The 24,084-nt window shown below is 42.6% G+C and overlaps 1 protein-coding gene across 9 annotated transcripts in view; it reads right to left on the reverse strand.

The window, feature by feature from the left end:
• Positions 1–8,023: 8,023 nt before the first annotated feature.
• The window catches only part of NEK7 (NIMA related kinase 7), an 80,851-nt gene continuing 64,790 nt past the window's right edge, over positions 8,024–24,084 (reverse strand). For 7 of the 9 annotated variants that reach the window (XM_083506861.1, XM_083506862.1, XM_083506867.1 and 4 more), the window contains 2 exons: positions 23,132–23,245; positions 8,024–12,325 (listed from right to left, as the gene is read on the reverse strand). In XM_083506861.1, the coding sequence (XP_083362987.1) occupies positions 12,215–12,325; positions 23,132–23,245 (225 nt within the window). In that variant the 3' untranslated portion in view covers positions 8,024–12,214. Of the gene's footprint in view, positions 12,326–17,169; positions 21,214–23,131; positions 23,246–24,084 lie in introns of those variants that run through there. The other 2 variants (XM_083506868.1, XM_083506869.1) reach the window with 1 other exon arrangement.

The raw sequence follows: 24,084 nt of genomic DNA on the forward strand, positions 1-24,084 counted from the left end.
TTTTTAAAAATTGGCAGGAGGTGTGAGAATACTTGGCATTTAGCAGCTTTATTTATTAATTAAAATGTTTATATCCCACCTTTCAGCCCCAAAGGATCCCCTAAGGTGGCTCACAAAACGTTAGTCAAGAACCGCAACGAAAAAGGAACACTTACAAACCTAGTTGTTGTCGTTTAGTCGTTTAGTCGTGTCCGACTCTTCGTGACCCCATGGACCAGAGCACGCCAGGCACTTCTGTCTTCCACTGCCTCCCGCAGTTTGGTCAAATTCATGCTGGTAGCTTCAAGAACACTGTCCAACCATCTCGTCCTCTGTCGTCCCCTTCTCCTTGTGAACAAACCTAGACAAACCTCCAAACTAACAGCACAGGCCTGTGCATATTTACTCAGAAGTAAATTGCTATGGCTTACACCCTTGTGAGTGTATTTGGGCTTGCTGCCTAAGAGACGCTGTTGTACTGATGTTCAGCAACCTTCTCAAGGGTTTTCAGTAACCCTTGCAATAATTCTGCAAGGGAAATCGGGATTACTCCCATGCTGCAGATGGGAAGACTGAGACTCTCTGGGAGAAACCCTCTAGTATCCTTAAAACAGTTGAGATTCTTTGGGGGAAGCCATAGAATGCATAGAGCAGACAGGGCCAGACTCTTTTCTTTCTCTCCCTGCCATTCTTCTAAGGACATTTAACTTAAGGGCACTTTAAAAGAAGACACAGTTGTGTATTTCCTCTTTATGTCCTGTAGCAGAGCAAAAAGAGAAAGTCCCCACTATGCTTTCTACAAGGGACAGCCATCCTGGCATTCACATAAATTACTTTAAAGGAATAATAGATCTCCAAGGACTCTCTCATGGATTAAGTGCCGGGAATGAAATATTGTATTGTGGCTTCGGTAGGACATTAAATAACAGTGAATATAAAAGACAATAATCACGACCTCTGGAAAATGGAATTAATTTATTGCCCTCTTCAACAGCCTAAGCATTTTAAACTGATTACATTTCTATGGTGTGGGGCATTAAGGATTTAAGCACATACCACTGGAATTATTTTAAATCAGTGGTCGAATTGCACTTTAAGGGTATCAAGGAGGCAGTTAAATTAGGCCAGAGATGGGGAACATGTAGCGCTCCGGATATTTGTGGATCACAACTCCAATCATCTCTGACCACAAGCCCTCCTGACTGGCGATGATAAAAGCTAGAGGGATTCCAGACAGGCCTTAATTGTGGGAAGGACCCCACCCCACCCCAGTCCTTGCACATGCAATGTCCACCCAACATTCCTGGCATCAAAATGCTAGCCCATGCCCCATACCTCGCTTTAGGTAAAGGGTAAAGGGACCCCTGACCATTAGGTCCATTTGTGACCGACTCTGGGGTTGCGGTGCTCATCTCGCTTTATTGGCTAAGGGAGCCAGCGTACAGCTTCCGGGTCATGTGGCCAGCATGACTAAGCCGCTTCTGGCGAACCAGAGCAGCGCATGGAAACGCCGTTTACCTTCCCGCCGGAGCGGTACCTATTTATCTACTTGCACTTTGACGTGCTTTCAAACTGCTAGGTGGGCAGGAGCAGGGACTGAGCAACGGGAGCTCACCCCATCGCAGGGATTCGAACCACCGACCTTCTGATCGGCAAGCCCTAGGCTCTGTGGTTTAGACCACAGCGCCACCCGCGCTTTATTCCTTTATTTATTTCATCCATCTCTCACCTTTCCTCAAAGCAGCTTAAGGTGGAGTAAGTACAGTACACAGATCTCCCTACCTGCCCCTCTCATTTTGCAGGCCGAGAGACTGCAGCTGGCCCAAGGTTACCCCGTGAACTTCTTTGCTGCACGGGGATTCGAATTCTGGTCTCCCAATTCCTAGTCTTACACTTTGACCACTATACTACATTACATTCATTCATTCATTCATTCATTCATTCATTTGGAATTTCCATTATTGGGGGGTGGGGAATCTGATGATGATGATGATGATAACAACCACAACTCTGTTGCCCGTTTGTGATATCTGAGCAACCTACTTTCAAATTAAGCCATCTTCTAGAAACACGCTTAGGGTTCAGCAACACCTGGTGGGTCACAGTTTCCCCCCACCCTGCATTAAATAGACCATATATTGATCAGAGCAAAGCGGCATGATTGGGGAAGAGATGTAGAAATCTGCCAACCTGAGTGCAGGAAAGAACTCAAAGAGCATGCATTTTTATGTATGCATGTATCAGATTTTTGTGCAACCCCCCCCACCCCCACCCCCGGGCAACAAGTTCCTAGCCCATAGGATTAATGAAGATATGTTTTAATGTAGGCAATGTCTGGTGAAACATCCCAAAACCAGTATTTTGAGGGACAGAGCTTCAGTCCCCTACGTAGTTCTCAACTCCTCCATGTGTACCAAAGCCAGAATAAATTCTGTAAATATGTTGGGAGGGGGTGGGGATATAAAGTAAATTTGTGTGAGCCATGCAGGTTACAGAACTGATGCAGAATCTGAATTCTCTGGGTACAGAGAATGGCTCCGAGCAGGAAATGATGATCAAAAAATATCAGGCTCTCGGCAAGCCTGACTCTGCAAGGAAGCTCCCCTTCTGTCTATATTTCCCATCCCATGGGAAGGGTTAATTTGCATGAAGGCAGGGGGATGAGCAGAGAGGCTGGGGCAAGGCAACTCCAGTGCCTGTGGTTTGAAATGGGGCATGGATTTCTCCATTCCAAATCTGAATTTGCACCATTACTATTTCTTACATTCAGTACCTACCAGAGAGGAAGGACATTCTGCATGGAACAGCATCTGAACCAGCCTTACATAGCGTTCAGAAAAGGGCTTGGGGAAAACTAAAAAAAAAAGGGGGGGAGAATCTATCAATAGCTATTGATACCTAAACAGAACCCCTATTTGCATTCTGAGGACAAACAGGGAATGTCAAACACCTGGACATCAGCTTATGAGCTTTGTAGGCCATTGGCTGGCTGGAGATGGAAAATGGATGCTGCAGAATATACCCATTTACGGAGTAGTAAACCCCTATCAGGCTCAATGGGGCTTACTTCTGAGTAGGTTTGTATCAGACTGTGCTGTAGAGAAGACTTTAGTATTGTCCATCAAGACAGATGTGTAAAAATAATAGATGCTTTTCTTTAAAAAAAAAAACCACTTTTCTTTAAAATCAAAGTGCATGCATTTCTAAATTTCAATTAGTAATGTTTACTTTTTAGATTTAAAAAGCCACCTTAATTTTTAAAGGAAAAACCCCCTATCCAATTTATCCCTTCATTCTGGGGGTAGAATTGGAACCTTTCTTATTCCTATGGCGAGGAGGTGGCACCAGATAGGACATTAACAGGCACACAGAGGCCTGAAAGACGAATCCCATTAATTAGATCCGTCTTAGGATTTAGGCATATGTAACAAAGAGCTGAAAACGCCGCAACCCTCCCATGCTCGGGACTTGATTTACAGGGTTAGCGGTCAGACTGACAATTGAAATCAAACTGCACGTCGGTTTCTCGACACTCCAGGCAAGTGGGTCAATTCTTCCGATTGGTTATCCCAAGAGAGGAGTAAAGGGTGGGCGGGGGGAGGACATATTGTGGCGTAGTACACCTGTGCTAGCTGTCGGATCAATAGCCTCTATCAGCAGGGCTCTATTTAATGAAGCCTGAACTGGTGTCATAGGCCTGCTAACAGCTGCAACTTAACACCGATACCAATAGAAACAGCCTGCAAGCCCAAATAATTGCTTCATTCTCCCCCCCGCCCCCCACCAAAGAGATTTATGAACATATTGTATTGTGTGCCTAAGACGGCCGGCTGTCAAGCCCTTGAAAGTTTAGGGAGAAATTCTCAGGTCATAAGGAGGACAGTGAAATACAGCACCAAGATAGGAGGCTGTGCAGAGAGCAGTGGCTTGCTTCCTTTCTCTCTCCATACAGATACAAGCTAATGTTGGTTTTATTTATGTAGCTCTTCTAGAACACAGCTCCATGGCCCACATATGAAAGGGGCTATCCGTATAGTTAAAGCTATGGTTTTCCCAGCAGTGATGTATGGAAGTGAGAGCTGGACCATAAAGAAGGCTGATCCCTGAAGAATTGATGCTTTTGAATTATGGTGCTGGAGGAGACTCTTGAGAGCCCCATGGACTGCAAGAAGATCAAACCTCTCCATTCTTAAGGAAATCAGCCCTGAGTGCTCACTGGAAGGACAGATCCTGAAGCTGAGGCTCCAATACTTTGGCCACCTCATGAGAAAAGAAGACTCCCTGGAAAAGACCCTGATGTTGGGAAAGATGGAGGGCACAAGGAGAAGGGGACGACAGAGGACGAGATGGTTGGATAGTGTTCTTGAAGCTACCAGCATGAGTTTGACTAAACTGCGGGAGGCAGTGAAAGACAGGAGTGCCTGATGTGCTCTGGTCCATTGGGTCACGAAGAGTCGGACACAACTAAACAACAACAACGAATCCTTTGGGTGAAGAGCTCAGTGCTGGATCATCGGTTTTGCTTGCAGAAGTGGTCCTGGGTGAATCCTCAGCTTCTCTGTTGAGCTAGACTGTATGAGGTAGCTTGCTGTGTATGAAAGGAAATTCTCAGAGATCTCTGATGTCTACACAGGGCTGTGCCCTCTGCGTGAAGGGAAAAGGATACAGGGCTGCGGAGTTCTCGTTGTTGGCCTCCATCTCTCTCGAGACAGTGGAGTGTGCTTCTGAGGGTGAAGTCTAACTGCCGCATGGGCAGCACGAAAGTGGTCTCTCTGGGTCGCAAGCCTGGGCGGAGTGCTTGGAGGTCCTGGGCTGTCCTGACGACAAGACCCCCCTCTTGGCCTCACTGATGTGGTCCAAATGAAAGCTGAGTAATACGTTTGGCACCAGCTTGGCTGCAGGAGTTGCCAGAAGGAGGCGTACAAGTCGCCACCCAACTGTCTTAAGTGCACGGTCTCCCATCTTTCAGTCTCTGATGCTGGGCAGATCAGGATGGTTCTTAAAAGATCAGCCAGTTATCCTCTTCGTCTTAAAGGTACCGAAAATGTCATGCTGCATGCATTCTTGGAATATATATAGAAATGAAGAAAATGAAAGGAAAAGAGGCAAGAGGAAGGAAACTACTAAAAGTAATATCAACATGATGCTGGAATGGAAGGGTGGTGGAGATAAAAAAGCAAAGAAACGAAAAACTTGGTGTTTTACTCTAGAAGAGCAAAGAATGAAAGACCATGCCAGGACTACAGTTCCTCAAAGGAAGAAAAAGATAGCATGTTGTCAAAGGGTGACAAGACTGCGAATGGGAAGAGGATGGATTGGTTGTGTTCACCAAGACAGTCATCCAAGGGAAACTGGCAGCTGTGCTGAAAGATGGGAAATAGTAGGATGCCAGGGAAAAAAGTGCATGCGGAGCTGTGAACACAAAAACAAAAAAATAGATGAGACAGAAAAAATGCATTTTCCTTGGAAAACAAAAAAAAAAAGATATGGTCTTTTGGGGGGTTGTTGTTTTTTTTGCAGCTGTCAAGGTAGCATCCTTGTGGAGCCATTGTGTCAACTATAATAGGGCCATGGTTAACACATTTTCGAATAGACACTCAGCTTCAGCACCACTTTCATGCATGCACAGGGTGGATATTTCTATTTTGCTCTGCTCATGACCTTCCCTGACATATCTGGTTGGTCATTGCTGGAGGCAGAGTACTGAGCTAGGTGGACCTCCAAGCTAATTTGTCAGAGGGTAGTGCTACGTTCTCGTTCTGATCCCATCACGTACTACAAAATATCATGGCAAGGAAACTAGTGGTCTGAATCACTCCCATCCTCACCTTTTGGGCTTTGAGTAGGTAGATGACCATGACAGCACAGTAGCATCTCACGGAGTGGAGTTTTATTAGCCGAATTCAATACAGGGCCTTTTCTGAAGGAGACAATGAATTGTGGTTGTGGATGTGTTTGTGTATCTATTTGAAACAGTGTAATTCATAAAAAAGGACGCGGGTGGCACTGTGGCTTAAACCACAGAGCCTAGGACTTGCCAATCAGAAGGTCAACAGTTTGAATCCCCGTAACGGGGTGAGCTCCCGTTGCTCGGTCCCTGCTCCTGCCAACCTATCAGTTCAAAAGCACGTCCAAGTGCAAGTAGATAAATAGGTACCACTCTGGTGGGAAGGTAAACGGTGTTTCCGTGCGCTGCTCTGGTTCGCCAGAAGCGGCTTAGTTATGCTGGCCACATGACCCGGAAGCTGAACGCCGGCTCCCTCGGCCAATAAAGCGAGATGAGCGCCGCAGCCCCAGAGTCGGCCACAACTGGACCTAATAGTCAGGGGTCCCTTTACCTTTAATTCATAAAAGACATGTCTCCTTGTAACTTGAGACCTGGCCATTTACAAATGGAACGTTGATGCAAAACATAGGATCACCTTTGACACAGTTTTTTCAGATGTAACTTTAAAAACACAACTATGAAGGATTACCTGACTACACTCCCACCTGTGTCCAAGAGGACACAACTGCACACAAGTCCTCTTGTACAATGCAATTAGCTTGCAGGGTAAATGGAACAGGAGGCAATCAGCTTCATTGGCATCTCATCAGTATGTGATGAAAAAGGTATACCCAAAGCACTACACTGTAACATAGAACAAGCTACACACACAAACATACAAAGATCATTTGCAGCTAACTGTGCCAGGCCAGCAACTAATCAGTGGCAGTTATAAGCTCTTGAAGCAAACACAATTTGTACATGAAAACACTTGGTCCAGTTACACACTCTATTCAAGACAGAGAATAGATTCAGAGTTATACCTCTCTACTCAAGATAGGATACAGGAGAAAAATGGGGTTTCTAGAGGGCCAAGACATCAGTGGACATTATAGGTATATATTCCTCTCCATGCAGGATAATTTATACAAAGGAAGCTGATCTGTTTGCCTATTATGTTTATCCACCAGGTGCTCAAGGTGACACTGAGTAAAACAACCATAAAACCAAGCTTGCAATTAAAAGCCCTAACAATCAATTTAAAATATTAAAAAAGAAGCAGCAATTAAAAATAATCACTATTGGACAACCCAATCAAAATCTAAGTGGGAAACAAGAAGGTTCTCACTCACTAGTGGGGAATCTGCACAATTTATAGATTGAATAACTCAGCATTCTTGGCACAGATTTTTTTTTAAAACAAACAAACAAATGGAATATAAAGATCAAGCTGTACATAGCTCTGGCCTTGGTTTAGGGTGCTGGGAAGCACATGGTTCAATGTTCCCAGAGTTTAATTATGCAGGTGGTGGTGAGGAACTTGTCCAGAAGCCACGTTGCAAATGGCAGAGGAGTTGCTGTGGCCTCTATAGATGCTGTTATGCAATCCCTGCACATACAGTGGTACCTCGGGTTACATACGTTTCAGGTTACAGACTCCGCTAACCCAGAAATAGTGCTTCAGGTTAAGAACTTTGCTTCAGGATGAGAACAGAAATCGTGCTCTGGCAGCGCGGCAGCATCAGGAGGCCCCATTAGCTAAAGTGGTGCTTCAGGTTAAGAACAATTTCAAGTTAAGAACGGACCTCTGGAACGAATTAAGTACTTAACCCGAGGTACCACTGTAGTTTTTTTCCCAAACACATGTTCAGTATTCACAGGCTTCAGTGGCAGGCTGTACCCCTGCTGTACGTATGTTTTGCTGCACATCTGCAATGTGCAAAGACATTGTTCCATTGGGAAACTTGCAAAGATGTCTGACAGACTGCACTGGAGGGAAAGCTGGGTGGGACAGACCTATGAACATCCTACTTTGAAAGCATCCTTTGAGCCCACGGAGAACTTACCTGTCTGCAAATGTTTGAAAAGAACTGTTGTTTTTGGAATTAGCGGTCATTTTAAGGGGGTTACAGAAGATGGTTCCGAGTACTCAAATATTTATGTTGCTTGGATCTGCCATCTTAAGTCAAATTCAGTTCCCAATAACATTTTCAGTAAACACATCACCTTGCACATTCTTGTAAATAAACCTTGAAGGGCAAAAAAAGGACATCAAAGTTGTTTCACTTTCCAATTTATTTAATTTGTGTAGCCTTTTTATATTAAGATATTGTACAACATAGATTTCCAAACAAAGAGTACAATTCCTTGTGCAGAGAGTGGGTGCAGAAAGCACAACAAATATTATTTGGAATATTACAGTACAACTGAGTATAAGGCAGCAGAAAATTATACATGTTTTGGTTATTGATTAATACATTCATTTCAAAAGAGTCATCTACACAAATGTCTATTTTCCATGAGTGCTGAAGATAAAGTTAAGGCATTTATTAACTTGTTATATATAAGTATACACTGTCAGAAAGATTAGCCCTAGGTAACACTGAGTAAGTTCTATTTTACTCTTATCAGGAAGCGTAGACTGGCCTTTGATTAGAATTGAGCTTGGATAGAATGAAGTTCCAGTGAAAATAATTCCACCTCTGCTGCACCTGAACCAATACTGTCTGCGGCTAGCTTTCTTTCTACTCTTTTCCTCAACCCTTCCACTTTCTGATACCTGGCAAGGAACCAGGCAAACAGGGTAAGATGATTCGGCAGACTGCCAAGCCATCCATCCGCCCTGCCACTATCTTCTACACACATTAACAAGCACCAGGTTTTGTAGAAGCGAAGTCACATAACTTCATCTCCTTTCCACTATCAACTATGAAGGGAGCTAATGAGAGCGAGATGAGATATTGCACAGATGGAGGGGAAACCAAAGTGTGAACTGTAGCTTGTTCATCAGTTTTGACTGCTCCAGTAGCATTTAAAGGAAGACATGCTTCTGCTTGTGGCTGGCGATACCAACATGGGAAGTTTCCACCTTGCCAACCTGAAACATATAATGTCATCCTTCCACTGTTACCAGAACAGTGCAAGAGAAGGCATGCCGCTTCTAGGGACTTAGGAATAGGTCTCTTTCTTCCCTAGCTTTTACTGCAACTTGTTAAGCGGGATTCTCATATTTACCCTTTGGTTGCTTCCAAGTCCTAGAAGCCCTGGCAAGCAGAAGAGATTATGAACAGGCTGTTCAAGTGATCTATTGGCAGAGCTATCTTCATTACATTGAATTTGTGTGGCGTAGCAAATCGTTTTGCCATTGTAGAGTGCCTGAATGGCATCAGTGCCCAGCCCCGACCTTCTTCATATGACGTAAGCTTACCAAGCATCTCATCAGAAACGTTCTTTTTGCTGGCTTCTGAAATCAACTTAATTGGTCCTTCGACAGAATGCATCTTACATTATCAACACTGGAAGTATTTCTTTTATTGTTATTATTTTTTAAACACCTTTATTCTGTAGGCATATTAGCTTAGCAAGCTTCATAATTATCGCCAACACTATTTTCTTCTAGAAGCAGGTTTTGGCTTCCCAAAAGCATGCATTTTGTAATAAAGGTACACATGTGAAATTTACAAAGCTGCAATTTGTGCCACTTACTTGGGAGTAAGACCTACAGAATTCAGTGCGACATCCGACTAAACATGCAAAACACCTGATGAAAATCATATTACTATGTTAAACGTAGCAGTCCTTCTCCATCGGACCTGTAAAATGACCTAAAAGTAGGTGGAGGGAGATGGGGTGAAACAGACTTAATGAAAGGCTGGAATACTTTTGCATAGTAGCACTTGGCAACGAGGATCGAGAGATTACTATCTTGTCCTATGCTCTTTTTAGCAAAACTATTTTTAGCCTCATTCAGGGTGAAAAAAGAAAAGTATTACGGATCATCCTAACGGAAGTGTTCATATTGCATTCACCTTCTGAATTTTGTAGGTTAAGGCAGCAGGACATCATTTCAACTAGCTTAATCATGGCTCCATGCAAACCCGTGTTGTGCTAGGACCCCGATCTAGGAGACTGGGTGCACTGTGGATCCCACTATTGCTGTGGACATTCAACTGAACATGAAAATTAAAAAAGCTCTGAATTAGGCCTGCCTAAATGGTGTCCACCAAGCCAAATGCACCCCACCAACTGTGCACAAGAACCCATGAAGGGACTTAGTAAAGCTTTCCGTTTTGCTTCGTAGTCAGGAGTAGGGAGATCTGGCCATGCCGTGGCGTAGCTGCTTGCTGCTGTTGCCACTTATTCACTGCACCCATGTCTCCCCACAGACGCATCTTGCCCAGTGGTGGAAGGCAGCAGTTTTGATTACCGAAGCCAAACCTGCCTTTGGCTCTGCTCCATGGCAGGCGACTGCCACGTATCAGATTCTCCAAAATGCCATGCCTGGCTTCACTGTTAGGCATTGCCTCCTGAGGAGTGCAGGTTGCACTTACATTTTTCTTTGTTATACATAGTTTTCTGCTGATGAGCCTAACTGCACATGGCTGCATGGTGAATTAGTAAAATTTGTTGGTTTAATGTGCAGAAAAAAAATACTGTATGGCTTCTTGTTTGTTCTCAGAGATAAATGTGTCACAGTGGGATTAAAATTCTACCTGTCAGCTCCTGTAACTGTTAAGCAACCCACTTTGACACGTCATAGATTTGCAGGCTGTCCGGTCAGGATTTTAAGGGACTATGTAAAACAACACATGTAGCTACAACATAATGCTTCCGCACTCCACAACAAATACCCCGTTCAGGGCCATGAATGTTTATTCAATTAATTATGAATTTCGCTTTGGAATATAAGCTAATGCAAAAAAAAAAAAAAGAAAGAAAGAAAGAAAAGAAGAAAACTCTCTTTTTAAAAATCTCAAGTGAACGTTTTCGGGGAACAAAATACCCTTCTAAGACACATAAATTATTTAGGAAGCAGATGTCTGCATTGTAACGGACAATTCATATCAATGACTGGCTGCCACATAGATTGCCTATTCCTTTGAAGCTTTGACTCTAGGCAGCCAAAACCCATTCCTGTTGCTGGTTTGCCGTGGTGTAAAAAGGAAAAGAAAGAGAGTCCTCTGATTTACCCTGGGAGAATCAGAACAAGGAGAAGATGCCATACTTAGGACATTCCAAGCATTTGGCCATTTTCTATAATGTGTACCTTATACTGAATGTTGCTGGGTGTAAACTAGCCCAGCCCTCCCCAGTCTGCATATTTTGGACTACACCTTTCATCTGTCTCAGCCTGGATTACCTTGTTGGCTGATGGGACTTGTCCTCCAAAACATTAGGTGGGCACCAGCCTGGGGAAGGCTGAACTAGCCTTTAAAACTAAGTCAATATATAGCATGAAAGATTATCTGGATAAATTCAGCCCAGATTAGGCACTTTGTCATTGATATGACGTGCTTAGCAATCCACCACTGAATGGAAAGGGATTTGCAAATGCTTAATTTTGTGGAGCGCCATCTTGAGACCTACAGATTGTGGCAGTGATGCTTTCAGAATCCTAGACCCTGTACAAATACACCACTCTTTTCTGTTCGCCCAGAGGCTTGGAGCAGCAAGGCACAGCATAATACAAATACATGATATCAAGTTTTAGGAGCTGGGGTTAAGGTACTGTACAAGGATTTTAAAAACAACAACAGCTGACCAGATTTATTCTTTTTTCAGTGTTGGACAATTTCTGAGGAAAAATAAAATAAAACCAATTCTTTTTCACATTCAGCGGCTGCATCAAAGCTCAACAGCAAATAAAATGGTTTCTATCAACATTTATCTTGATGAGGAAAACCGTAAACTGCAAAATTCCTTTTTTAAAAAATAAAATAAAATCCTATTCATCAATTAATTGCCTCTAGGGGAAAGGAACAATATATTCACTAATGAACAATAAATTCACCAATTTGTGCTGATTCATCACTTCCACACATTACTGAAAACAACTGAGGAGCAGTTTCAACAGTATTCCTTTAAGGAGTCCACTGTTGTGTTCATATGCAAAACCGCAACTCTGATATGTAGAACAAAATATTATTTCCATGTAAAATCATTGCTCTTTATGCAGAAATATGTGTGAAATTGCAGCTTTCAGAAGTCAGAAAGGATTGCCGATTTTCTTATTCTGTCATGTTTAGAACTTCCATGTTTTCCATTAAAACATTTTTTTTAAAAAAAAATACTTCGTTTTAGGTTATTAACTCTGTGACAATACTGCTAAACATTCTCATTGCATGTAACTAAACTTTAGGTGACGCAGACAAATGGGAGAAAAGGTGGAAGAGGTTTTGCACAACAATACTTGAATGATTCCGGTGGGTTTGTTGTTTTTTCCTTTCTCTTCACAAGCTGCCAAGTCTCTTAGCTGGTGGCGGTATGTGCATGCATACGTTTTGCTACATCATAAACATAGGTGATGTCCGGTCGCTTCTCTGGATCTGGGTTGATGCACATATTAACTAATTGTCGCAGCTAGGGGGGAAAAAAGAATATTATGGACATGAGGAACAAAAAAAGCAAAGAAAAAAAGCACTGTGTGACAAAGTTATTAGGGCCGTCCTTCTCTCCCTCCTCCAAACTTCAATTAGGAGTACTGGAAAACTACAATAGTGTGGCACTAATGCATACGCAGGGGTGTAGGGGAAGGGTAGTACCACTGGTCATGCTCCTTCTGGGGTAGTTTGTCCACCTTTGCACTCAGTTCTAACATGTGGCTCCTATAAGCTGTCAGCATGTGACAAGTAGCCACACCCTGGGAAACAGCTTTGATTGGCCAGGTAAACCAGGTGAGAGTAGCTGTTGCGTCTCAAACCCTCAGAGTTAGGGACTTTCCCCTACATGTGAATACAAGCTCTGGTGGTGAGCAGATGAGACCAATAGTGAGTCCAATGGTCAAGGCAGCGGTTTCTACACGTGCTACAGAGGGAAGTGAGAGGTAGAGGTGGGGCTCATTAACCTGAGAAGGTGGCCCATCTAGGAAAAGGAAAAACTCTGATCCTAAACCTCTGCCACCCTGTGGGACATCTTTGGGAGAAGAACAGGCTAAGTAAAGCCTAACAAATCTGGAAGGGAGTCCCTAAGACGACTTGTACACTTCTTTCCAGCAACTTCTGCAGCCAAGCTGGTGCCAAATGTATTGCTTTTTCTTTTGGACCACATTGGCAAGGCTGAGAGGGGTGTCTTGTTGTCTGGGCACCCCAGAACCTCCAAACACACTGCCCAAGCTTCAGTGTTGCTAACACAATGGTTTGACTTCACGCCTGGAGGTGTACTCCATTGTCTCTCGAGACAGACAGATGTCAACAACAAAATGCATACAACAGGGGTGGCTAACCTGTGACCCTCCAGATATTGATGGACAACAACTCCCAGCAATCCCAGCCCACATGGCCAATGCCTAGAAACCATGGAAGCTGTAGTCTAATTACACTGAAGGGCCACAGGTTAGCCTCCCTGGCAACCCAGTTTAAAGTATACATTACTATAACCATTGGTATTCATTGAGTTATAGGTGTTAGAGCCACTCATTTACTCTAACTTGTTGCCTTAGAATAAACAAGTTGGAAGAGACCCTTCAAAGGCCATGAGGTTTTGTGGCCCAAAGCGTTATGAGCTGAATATTCCTTTCAGTTCCTCTGGCAAGATTCATATGTAACCTGGTGATGTCATGTGAAGGACTCAGAGAGGGATTCCTTTATGAGCAACATATACTGAACCATCAATACAGTCCCACACAGATGAATCTGATTCCACTACCTGCATGGGGATGAAACATGCCCATGGTTTTTAATATACTATACATGGTTACTGGCTTACTCCCAGGTAAGTTGGTGCAGGGTTGCAGACTAAGACGTACTAAACACAAGGTACTGCTGCAAGGTCAATGTGTGTAGGATACTTCAAATTCACTTCTACATTAATCTCACCATGGAAGTCATTGAAAAGGAAGCTGCAATCCTATGCACACTTACCTTCAAGTAAGTCTCACTGAACTCAATGCATGAATAAGATTGCATTCTAAATCTCTTTTTTTTTCTTTTACCTTGTGCCTAGCATGTGGAAAACTTTTATTTCAGATATATTAAAATGGGACTCCAGACTTCTATGAAATCAGTTCCACCCCCCACTGCCCCACTTTCCATTTTCAACGTAGAGTTGCAAAATAAAGGAACAGTCCTATGGGGATGCATGTTCTTTGTTATTAAGAGTGCGCGTTCAGTTTAAGTGAGGCTTAACTTCAAAGTTCACAAATCCAGAAGGAGATGACCCAAGATGCAATAGGAAAGCTACATGATCTGCCACAGGAAGATGCAAGGGGTTGGTGATATATTGCAGCCGACAAGAGCAGTGTATTAGTACGCTTAGCCAAGAGGCAGTCAATGGCTGAACGCTTTGCAGACTGCTTACATGGCAGGCAGGCAAGAGATTTCTGAGAAACGAAGCTTTCAGCTCCGCAAAGAGAACCCTTTTGGGCAGATCCTGAAAGAACTTTGTAGTATTTCACGCATGCCACAGGTATTTTATCTACTGGTGGACTGCTGCATGTAGGCTGCTATGCAGAAGAGGAAATATGTATGTGTAAAATTAATATTGCAGGACAAATTGAAAAGTGTCAGGGGTTCCTTTTAAAAAAAAAGGTAAAGTGTAAAATTATTTATTCATAATTAATTATTAATGCATATCAGGAATGTTTCCTATAATCTGGATATCCTAAGTCTGCAAGGGGAAACTGTATGTATGTATATATGTATATGAATGTATTTATTTCCTGCTGATCAAGATGGCTGGTTTATGCTGAAGCAGCAGCATGGAAATGGAAAAATATAAGCCGCTGCTTACTCCTTTTTTGAATATCTTAAACACAGACTTGGGCTGGGCGTGAAGCTCCAAACCTGGCATCTAAACTGCAGAAGAAACTGAGACTTTGGGTAGATGCCATGAACTCTACAGGAGAGAAAGTGATCGAGGCAGACACCCCTTAAATCTTTCTAAGTATGAACTCTGAAGTATTTGTCAAGGCTGAAAAAATGGCTCCCATCCTATTGCCCGAATGCACGTTACTTCCATGAAGCATCTTTCCTAAAAGCACAAAACGCAGAATGGCAGAATGTTATTTTCTGAGGTGTGTGGAAAGACAATGACTTCTTGCTGAATACAGGATTGAAATGCCTTTGCCTATTGTCAGGAATATCCATTTCCATAAAGTCGGGAAGGTTCCCTATTTAATATGGAGCTAGTAGCATCCATTGCATTCAGCTGACCTGGGGGATGCTAATGTGAATTAGGCTGAGCCGAGATGTCAGGACAGCAATATATTCTAGTCTGGTGTGGGATGACCAGCATGCTCTACGAACGGCAGACTGGGACAGTACCTAAGACTGGGAAGGCTCCTGTTGCATCTCTGAGCAGCAGTCTCCTTCGGCTCGGCTTATTCTCCTTAACCTCCTCTGTGAACTTAGCACAATGACAGTATTTTGCCTGGAGCTTAGCCTGGTAGTGGGGAGCAGCGGGACACATTTCTTTTTTACTTTAACAGGTTTGTCAGACTCCAAGGGTGGGGGGGACTCAGTGTCCCTCAAGTCATAAAAAGGGACCAAAAAAAAAAGGCTGACACAGGCAAGCCAGTGTTTGGAAACGCCTGCGATGGCGGAGAACTTGGATTTAAAACAGAAAGAAACATTGCTTATTCCTAAGCAGAAGGTATTCACCTAACGTATTACTCCTTAAAAAGATGCCACTAAGGGTCTGGTTTCACCTTCCCCCTGTCAGGCAGCAGAGGAACCAATCCCCACGGCGGGTTGCCAGAAACGGATAAGAAAAGTCCTTACCCCCTGCTTTTTATTCAATATTTACAGAGAGAGGCTTGGGAATGCAACCTTTTGGAATAATGGCGTTGTCCCGAGTAAATCTCCATGGCCCTTCTCTCCCACTTCCTCTTTCGTCAACAGCACCACCCCCTTGATGGCTGCCACTTAGGGCCATCTGTCTTCAAGCTCTTTGCTCTCCTACTTTTAAGGCTCGCCAGGTTCTGGGAGATGGCGGGTCTGGAATGCTTTCTAGTGGTAACATGGCAGCCAGCTGCTCCAGCTCTGCCTCCTCCTCCTCCTCTCCCATTATTTCCCAACATTTCCTCTCATCTTCCTCTGAGCTGTGACCTCCCTCAAACCCCTGTTGTAATGTCTTCTTCTCAGGAAGGGTCAGATTGGGGAGGCGGTCTCCATAGTTCCTCCTCTGCCTAGTCCCTGACACCCCCACACACAACTTTTAAGCATACTAATATATGAAGCTGCCTCATGTCAGGTTAGACAATTGGCCATCTAGCCCCAAACTTTCTATTCCAAGTGACAGTGGCCCTCTCGGGTCTAAGACTGAAGACACTGCCATTCATGACAGAATGGAACCTACAGGGCATTCTGCATGTAACACGTGTTTTCTATCACTGAGATGTGCTACACACACACACAAACACACACACACACACACACACACACACACACACACAGAGAGAGAGAGAGAGAGAGAGAGAGAGAGAGAGAGAGACTATTTTGTCCACTCAGGATGGGGAGGGGAACAACTTCTGTAGGGATTTGTGAGTTATGATATTGTGATTAGAGACTCTGCCTGGAAAAAAAACCAACCTGACATTCAGAATAGTAATTCTTAAGAAATTCTTAAGTTCTTAAGAAACCCATGCCCATCCAGGGGGAAAACATCATGCATCTTCATTGGAAGCCCATTGAACTTTGAACCAATACGAAAACAGAATATTGCTGGGCATAAGAAGAAAGGTTGCCTACTGATATTCTCACCAGTACAAGTGTAAGAAAAACTTATATTCTCACCAGTACAAGCGTAGGATAAACGTCTTGATCTGAAGCTAACAGGTGTTTGGCTACATACTTCATAAGGGAAAAATGTTTTGAATTGAAGACTGAGCCAATAGTCACATACTTATAAGGGTCAACGCCAAAAATGCAAATTCAATGCCAGAAGTAATTGAGAAAGCAAATGGGAAACTACCAGTAGTGCAATAGCCCAATGCAAATCTGTGGAACGGCCATACTTCTGCTGCACAATGGTGTGCACAGTTCTGGTTGCCACATCTCTAAAAGTGACACTGTAGAGCTGGAAAAGGTCTAGAGATGCTTAACCAATAACATCAGTGGGCTGAAGCATCTTCCCTTCAAGGAAATGGTACAATGTCTGGGCCTTTTTAGGTTAGGGGAAAAAAGGAAAGTAATGGGCAAGGCATGACAGAAGTGTCTAAATTTATGCATGGTTTAGGAAACATACATAGAGGTAAAAGTCCCCCCCCCCCTTTCTCTTATAATATTAAAACTCTGTGCCATCTAATGAAATTGAATGGCGGGAAGTTCAGAAGCGGTGAAAGGAAGTGCTTCCTTAAAGAGCAAATGATTTATGGAACGCATTACCACAAAATGTGCTGATAGCCAGTATGGTACCAGTTCTTGATCTGCAATATCTGGAAAGAGATGTTGCTTGTGGACTTCCATCTTAATGTTGCTTCCATCTTAATGTTGTTATTTGGTTGGGGGGGAGTGATGTTGGGGATATCTCTCTCTCTTACGAGCTCCATTATGCCCTCAAGACCTTTTATGGATGATTTCTGCTGGTTTTATGCTGATGTGTTTTATTGTGTTTGAGGAGCTGATATACATACATTAACTGTATTTATTGTAGCTTTAAAGGTTTTCTGCAAGTCTCTCCTTGAAAGGATTTGCACCCACCATAAATAAGCTGGTTGGCCACTATGGAAAACAGGAATCTGGACTAGATAAACCTTTAGTCTGATTTAACAGGGTTTTGTGTGCTCAAGCAAGATCACCTCCCGCCCCTTGCAGTTTCTCCAATATGCAGCTAAACCTCACCTGAGCAGAGTGGGATGCCTAACCACACAAATGCCTGCTCTGCATGTTCCTTCTCCTTTATGGAAGGGGAGGGGGAGGCTGAACATACTGAGTACTTTTGTTAAGCACACAGGTGTCTCTTGGCTTTTGATAACTAGCAATGCTTGTTCCACACAGTGGTGAGGGAAAATGTAGGTCTGTTTCATTTTGGGACCCCGCTCTAGGGACACACATGTATAATGTTTTCCATCTCCTAAAGAGCATCATTAGCAATTGACTGGTTGGCAGGTAAATTACTAGATTTGCCATCTGTCATCTGATTGCGCAACACTTAGCTGAACATGTGAAAGGTCTCCAATGAAATGTATAAACGAATGAAACAAAAGACCACTGCGAGGCAGTTAATCTGCGATTGCTCATTCACACGTACAGGTCATCACTTGTCATCAATGCATGTATGAGAGAACCAGCTTTTATCTTCTGTGCATTAACAACCAAGTGCTCTGTTTTGAACAACTCCAACAATGTCCTAAGGCAATGCTTCCCAATTAGGGGTCTGGCAACCCCTGGGCGTCCGCAGATGCACTCAGGGGGTCCGCAGCCCCATCCTTTCCCTCCCTCCAAGCTCATCTTTTGTCATTTTTGCACGGTAATATCAAAGGTCTTATGGTCTGTTTTAGCACTGTGTGGTTTTTCAATATATTGGCCAAAATTGGTTTTGAAATCCAATCAGAAGGTTGGCGGTTTGAATCCCCATGACGGGGTGAGCTCCCGTTGCTTGGTCCCAGCTCCTGCCAACCTAGCAGTTCAAAAGCACAACAGCGCAAGTAGATAAATAGGTACTGCTCCGGCAGGAAGGTAAACGGTGTTTCCGTGCATTGCTCTGGTTTGCCAGAAGCAACTTGGTCATGCTGGCCACATGACCTGGAAGCTGTCTGTGGACAAAACACCGGCTCCCTCGGCCAGTAAAGCGAGAAGAGTGCCGCAACCCCCGAGTCATCCGCGACTGGACCTAACAGTCAGGGGTCCCTTTACCTTTACCAATCAATATATTGCTCCTCACGTGGGAGGGAGAGCAATTTCAAGGCACTGCCGATATTGAATGATGGTCTAAGCTGCCTTCCTTCATGCTGAGGGAAAACAGGGCAGCTGATCGTCCTCATTTCAAGATACCGGGCACTACCTTCCCCTGGCACTGAGGCAGAGCAGATTTTCTCAGTCAGCAAGAAAGCCGCAACAGCCACAATGGACTTGCATCTTCACTGGCTACCCTGCTGATGGCGGTTTGATGCACCCCCTCCTACTCAAACCATGGGGTGGAGATGACTCCCCTTCCTCTCTTTCCCCCCAACCACCTGATCTCCGTGACTGCTCCTTCCCTCATCCCCAGTCTCCAATTTCAGACACTGTGATATATCGGAATATCATGATGTTCAGCTGCCGATATATCACAATGTTGAAAACCAGATATCGCTCAACCCAAGTCTGTTTTTTAGAATACCTAAAATCTTTTGCTACTAGGGGCTACCCCACATTTTGTTCCAAAAATTGCTTTGCAGAGGTATTATTATTTTATTATGAATTAATTAAATTTATATACCATCTCAGGGCGGTTCACAGAATAAACTACTGTAACTAACATAGTTATCAATTTTTTTCAAAAGTAGGGGGTTCATGGCTTGGCTTTTGAAAAAAAGGGGTTCTCAGTAATTAGCTAATAGGGAACCACTGTCTGAAGGAACTTAAATGCACCTGCCAAGCCATTGTGAAAGCCACGTGGTCAATGTAAAGGATAAAATCAGAACAGCACAACATAAAAGAGAACTGTAAACTTTGGGTAAAACAATCTCACTGCCATCAAATTCTTCCACATCATCATTGATAGAGAAAATAAAAAGGAAAGGGTCCCAAAGGCAACCCTGGCAGACTCTTCTGCAAGTGGAATTCTCATTAGTATCTAGGGTAGGGTTTTTTCATTGTATCTATATATTTATTTGTTGCAGTCAAAGCTAGCTTTGGAATATGTCTTACTAGGATTGTAGAAAAGGGATGTTTCAAATTAGTGCTCAGAACACATTGATTTGTAAGAAAAGACTGGGTCCCCCCCCCTAATATGCCCCCCAATAAATTCAATGAAAGCAAAGAACGAACAAAATCAAAAAGCAATTTGCAGATTTTGAAACCTTTGTGGCAATTAGATAAGCTTCAATATACTGAAATGAGACCTCTCCATCCTTTTGATTCAGCAGCTGTGGTGTTATGGAAGGCCTAGGAACATTCCAACCACTCAAAAATAAAATAAAATAAAAAGTAGTTGTCAGAATGATGCGTTTAAGGAACCAGCCGAACTTTTGGCAGGAAGGAGTTCAGAGAAGGAAGGAGGTAGCATTGCCACAACTGAATATGCAAACAGTGTGCACTGTCATGGCATGTGAAGAAGGCTGCTAGTAGACCAAATGGGTTTGTATTAACACAAGCACACACATCAGATTCAAAACCCAGAAAAAACAAAAGCAACTGATGATTTCACTGCCAAAAAGAAAGAAAAAAGTATATCTGTTTTAGAAACTGATCTTAAGAGTACTATTTTTTGGTTAAAGGGTTTATTTCTTTTTTAAATGTTCTTCTGTGAAAGCAGACAGAAGCTGATGCAAAGTAATTTTATTCCTTCATAAAATTTATTCGCATAAAAAATTCAAGCGGATTTCGTTGTTCAGTGATCCCTGAACTCAGCAGCTCAACCAAGTGCACTTTTCAACCTGGATAACGGGTTTGAAGTCTAAATTTTCGAGAAGTCTTTAGGATGCTGCTGCAGTCTGGCAGACACACTTTAGCCTATTTCCTCCTCTGCAGTTCTATACAAGACTTTTACAATTAAAACTATATTACTAGAAGCAGAGAGAAAAATCTTAAAATATATTTCATAAAAAAATGTTTTATACCACATGTGATTTTTAAGGGACAACGGGTTCAAAGCAACACCTTCTGCTCCAACGGCCACTTCTTTCCTTAAGAAATTATTTATTAATGGAACAGTACAATTTGCTCTCTTTAGTGCTGTCGGGTGGATAAATGATTTTTTTAAAGGGTGTTAATGTAAATCTCCCTGTTTGTGCATGGGGAAAATATACAACATGGTTGTTGTTGTTGTTGTGTGTGTGTGTGTTTGATTCCACCCACCCCTTCCTAAGCTGGAACTATGCAAACTAAGTTAATAAAAAAGAAGGTGGAATCTTATTTCTCTTTCCCAGTACCAAGACCTTCTATCAGAGCCGGACTTTGATATTTGCCCCTTGGCTGAGAATCCATATATCCAACTTCACACTTAGCTGCAGTGAAGTAGCCCTCCAGGCAGGCCGACTTCAACGAACCACTAGTGGCATCATCATTAAAATCCTGCTGAAGGTCACCATGGCAACCGCCTGCTGAGGCTTCACTGCTGCACTCGGCATCTCCTAATCAGCTACCATGTGAAATGCAAATTCAGACAGTCTGAAAATTAGTCAAGAAGAATAGAGGATGAGGATGCAGATACGTGAAATATTCATGCGCTTCGTGGAAAAAGGAAGACAGCATGAATGACACAACAAAGAACGGCCCCTGACATTCTTGCTATCATTTTGCATTATTGTTCACACCCTACTGTATTTCTAGGCCTCCGGTTCTGAAGTTGCCTATATGAAGTGCCATATTTATATTCCACAAAAACGTAATAATTAAAAATGGCCACTGGAAAAAAAGAGTTAATTGGGAAGGCTACATTAAGGAAAGGTTTCGCAAATTAATGGGTGGTAAATCTCCACCTCAAAAAGTAATTCTAATCATCTTTCTAAAAACACAACAAAAAACCCGCTCTGTGTTCCAATTGTCACTATAATAAAAATACAAATTGTCATACTATATATGACAAAGAATGTTTAAAAGACCAAAAATTCCTGGACTGCAATCTTTTATTAATAATCAAAATCTTGAAAGCAAGAGGATTCAAGGTTTTGAATTACAAGTTACTCCCCATTCTGTAAGCAGCGCAAAGCTTTAATACTTACAAAACATATTTCAGAGAGGACATTTATGTGCATTTCAACATAATCTTTAATTCATGTACATTGAACTAGAATAAGTTACTGTAGCCTCTTTGTTGGCTTGCAGCTTACCTAGTTCTTACCTAGTTCAAACTTTGAGAATATTTCATTACAAGATAAAAGAATTAGGCACACACAAGCATACACACACTTTTTCATATACTGAAGAAACGTATGTTCTTCCTGTGTCTTCTTGCATTAGTTAGCCAGAATGTGTTTTACATATGCTTTTGCTGCTAATCAGTATTTTGCAACCCTCACCATCTAAATCAAAATGAATTATCAGTAGCACAAGTTCACCACTATGGGAACAGCAATACGGCCTTAATCCTTGACTCTCAGTGCATGGTCCTCTCCTGCGAATGCAGAGAAGCCTCTGTACCGCAGACTGGAACCCTGTGTTTTCTACAGGTATACAAAGATGTGTACACATAGAGAATGGAAGGAATTTACAGGGTTCCCATTCCATGCCCAGCACCTTCTCTTGGTAAAGGGACCTGAGTCTGAGCTTAAGCTCCTTGACAGGAAAGTTTCGGTCAGGAATGGGAAACTCACATTATGCCTTATGGTAATCTATATGGCTTTAGGGTGAGCCATGCATGGGGACTAAGCCTGTGCAGGTATTATTCCTACAATAATGAATACATGCATCCTTTATGGGGTTCAGGGGAAACATGGCTATGACATGAGAATGCCTAATTACCTTTGGACCACATCTATGTTGGCAGGTGAACTGGTGAGGAACCTCATTCCTCCATGAAGTTATCAGAAGGGTGATTAGTTCTCATGAGAACACCAAAGGAAGATGAATTCAGAAGGCACTTGCTAGCAGAAGATAATACCAATACAGGTGAATTAAAGAAAATCCTGCTGTTCATTTGTAGCCAACTGAAGCAGATGGTATTAAGGGTTTGGGTTTTCTGCATCCACTGTGAGTGGTTTCTCCTACACAGCATCATTCAAATTTTAATCTCTTGTATTAGAAGGAGGAGACAGGACCGCTCTAAAGTATTGCCTTACAGCCATCTCCTTCGACTCTTCTGCATGTGAAAAGTTCAGCTTCAAACCTGCCACAGTGTTGAAAGCACACCATTCTCTTGAGGAAGCATATTCAGGGATCAAGGAAAAAAACTGGCACACTGTTGAGCCCACAATACAAACAAGAAGGTCATGAAGACGTTCTCATGCATAAGCTATGCTTGTGCAAGAACATACCCAGATCCCAGTACAAACTGGAAACTTTTTTTTTTAAAAAAGGCACTATTCAATATTCATCAAGTACTCATACCTCTACCTTCAAATATACCACAGAGAGTGGTGCTACTTACCTCTTCTGAGTAGTGATCCGATGGAAGAGGTGGATAGTCACATTGTTCAATCTTTTTACATAAGGAATACAGGTTCATTTTGTCACCATAGAATGGACTCTGCAGTGCAGCCATCTGTGTGGAATTAAAACAAAATAAAATGTATCTTGGATTTTTTTTGTGATTTTTAATTTTTAATTTGTGTGTGTGGTTAGGCGGAATAAGTATATTTTCAAGGAACTACTTTTTGTTTCGAAAGGCCCAGTTTAATTTTTAAATGGAAAACATGTTACGACAACTTCTTGTGATCTTCACTGTCCTTAACTTCATTATATTTGTTTCTCAATCGTTTTTTTGAAGGGTGTGTGCCTAATGCAAGTGAAGCTGGTTTCTGTAATGCTACAGTCTGTTTATATATTTCACTGACATGTCTTTCTGAAACCAGATTATTATTCACCAATACTGACTTTGTAGGACTCACCATACAAATAAAGATCTGATTTTAAAATGAGAATTCTGATCAGAATCTAAAAGAACGGTACAACAAGTTCTGCTCTAGGCTTGCGTTTTTCAAATAGCACACTGCCCTCCCTACCCACCCACCACCACCACCATGGAAAATGGAAAACTAATTCTGAAAACCAATTTGTGATATGGCATGATGGCTGAAAAATGTTTAGAATCCCACTGGGGGATCCCACTGTAACCCCCATGAGTACAGCTAAATTGTTCTTTGGATCATGACCATATTCCTCCTAGATGATCCCCTATGCTTTAAAGAATGAAATATTGCTGCGTAGTCTGCAAAGCCATAAAGTACTTTTGTAAACTATTTATTTCCGTTTGGCGCCCACCTTCTTTTTGGGAATTTTGTGCAAGTTCCAGTTTACAGAGGGCACCACCATGGGTGAGTAAGACCACACTGAAATAAGTTGAGTCATCCATGTTTTGCTTGAACTCCCAATTGCTTTTGT

The sequence above is a fragment of the Podarcis liolepis genome (genome assembly GCF_965112155.1).
Source record: "Podarcis liolepis genome assembly, chromosome: 6".
NCBI lineage: Eukaryota > Metazoa > Chordata > Lepidosauria > Squamata > Lacertidae > Podarcis > Podarcis liolepis.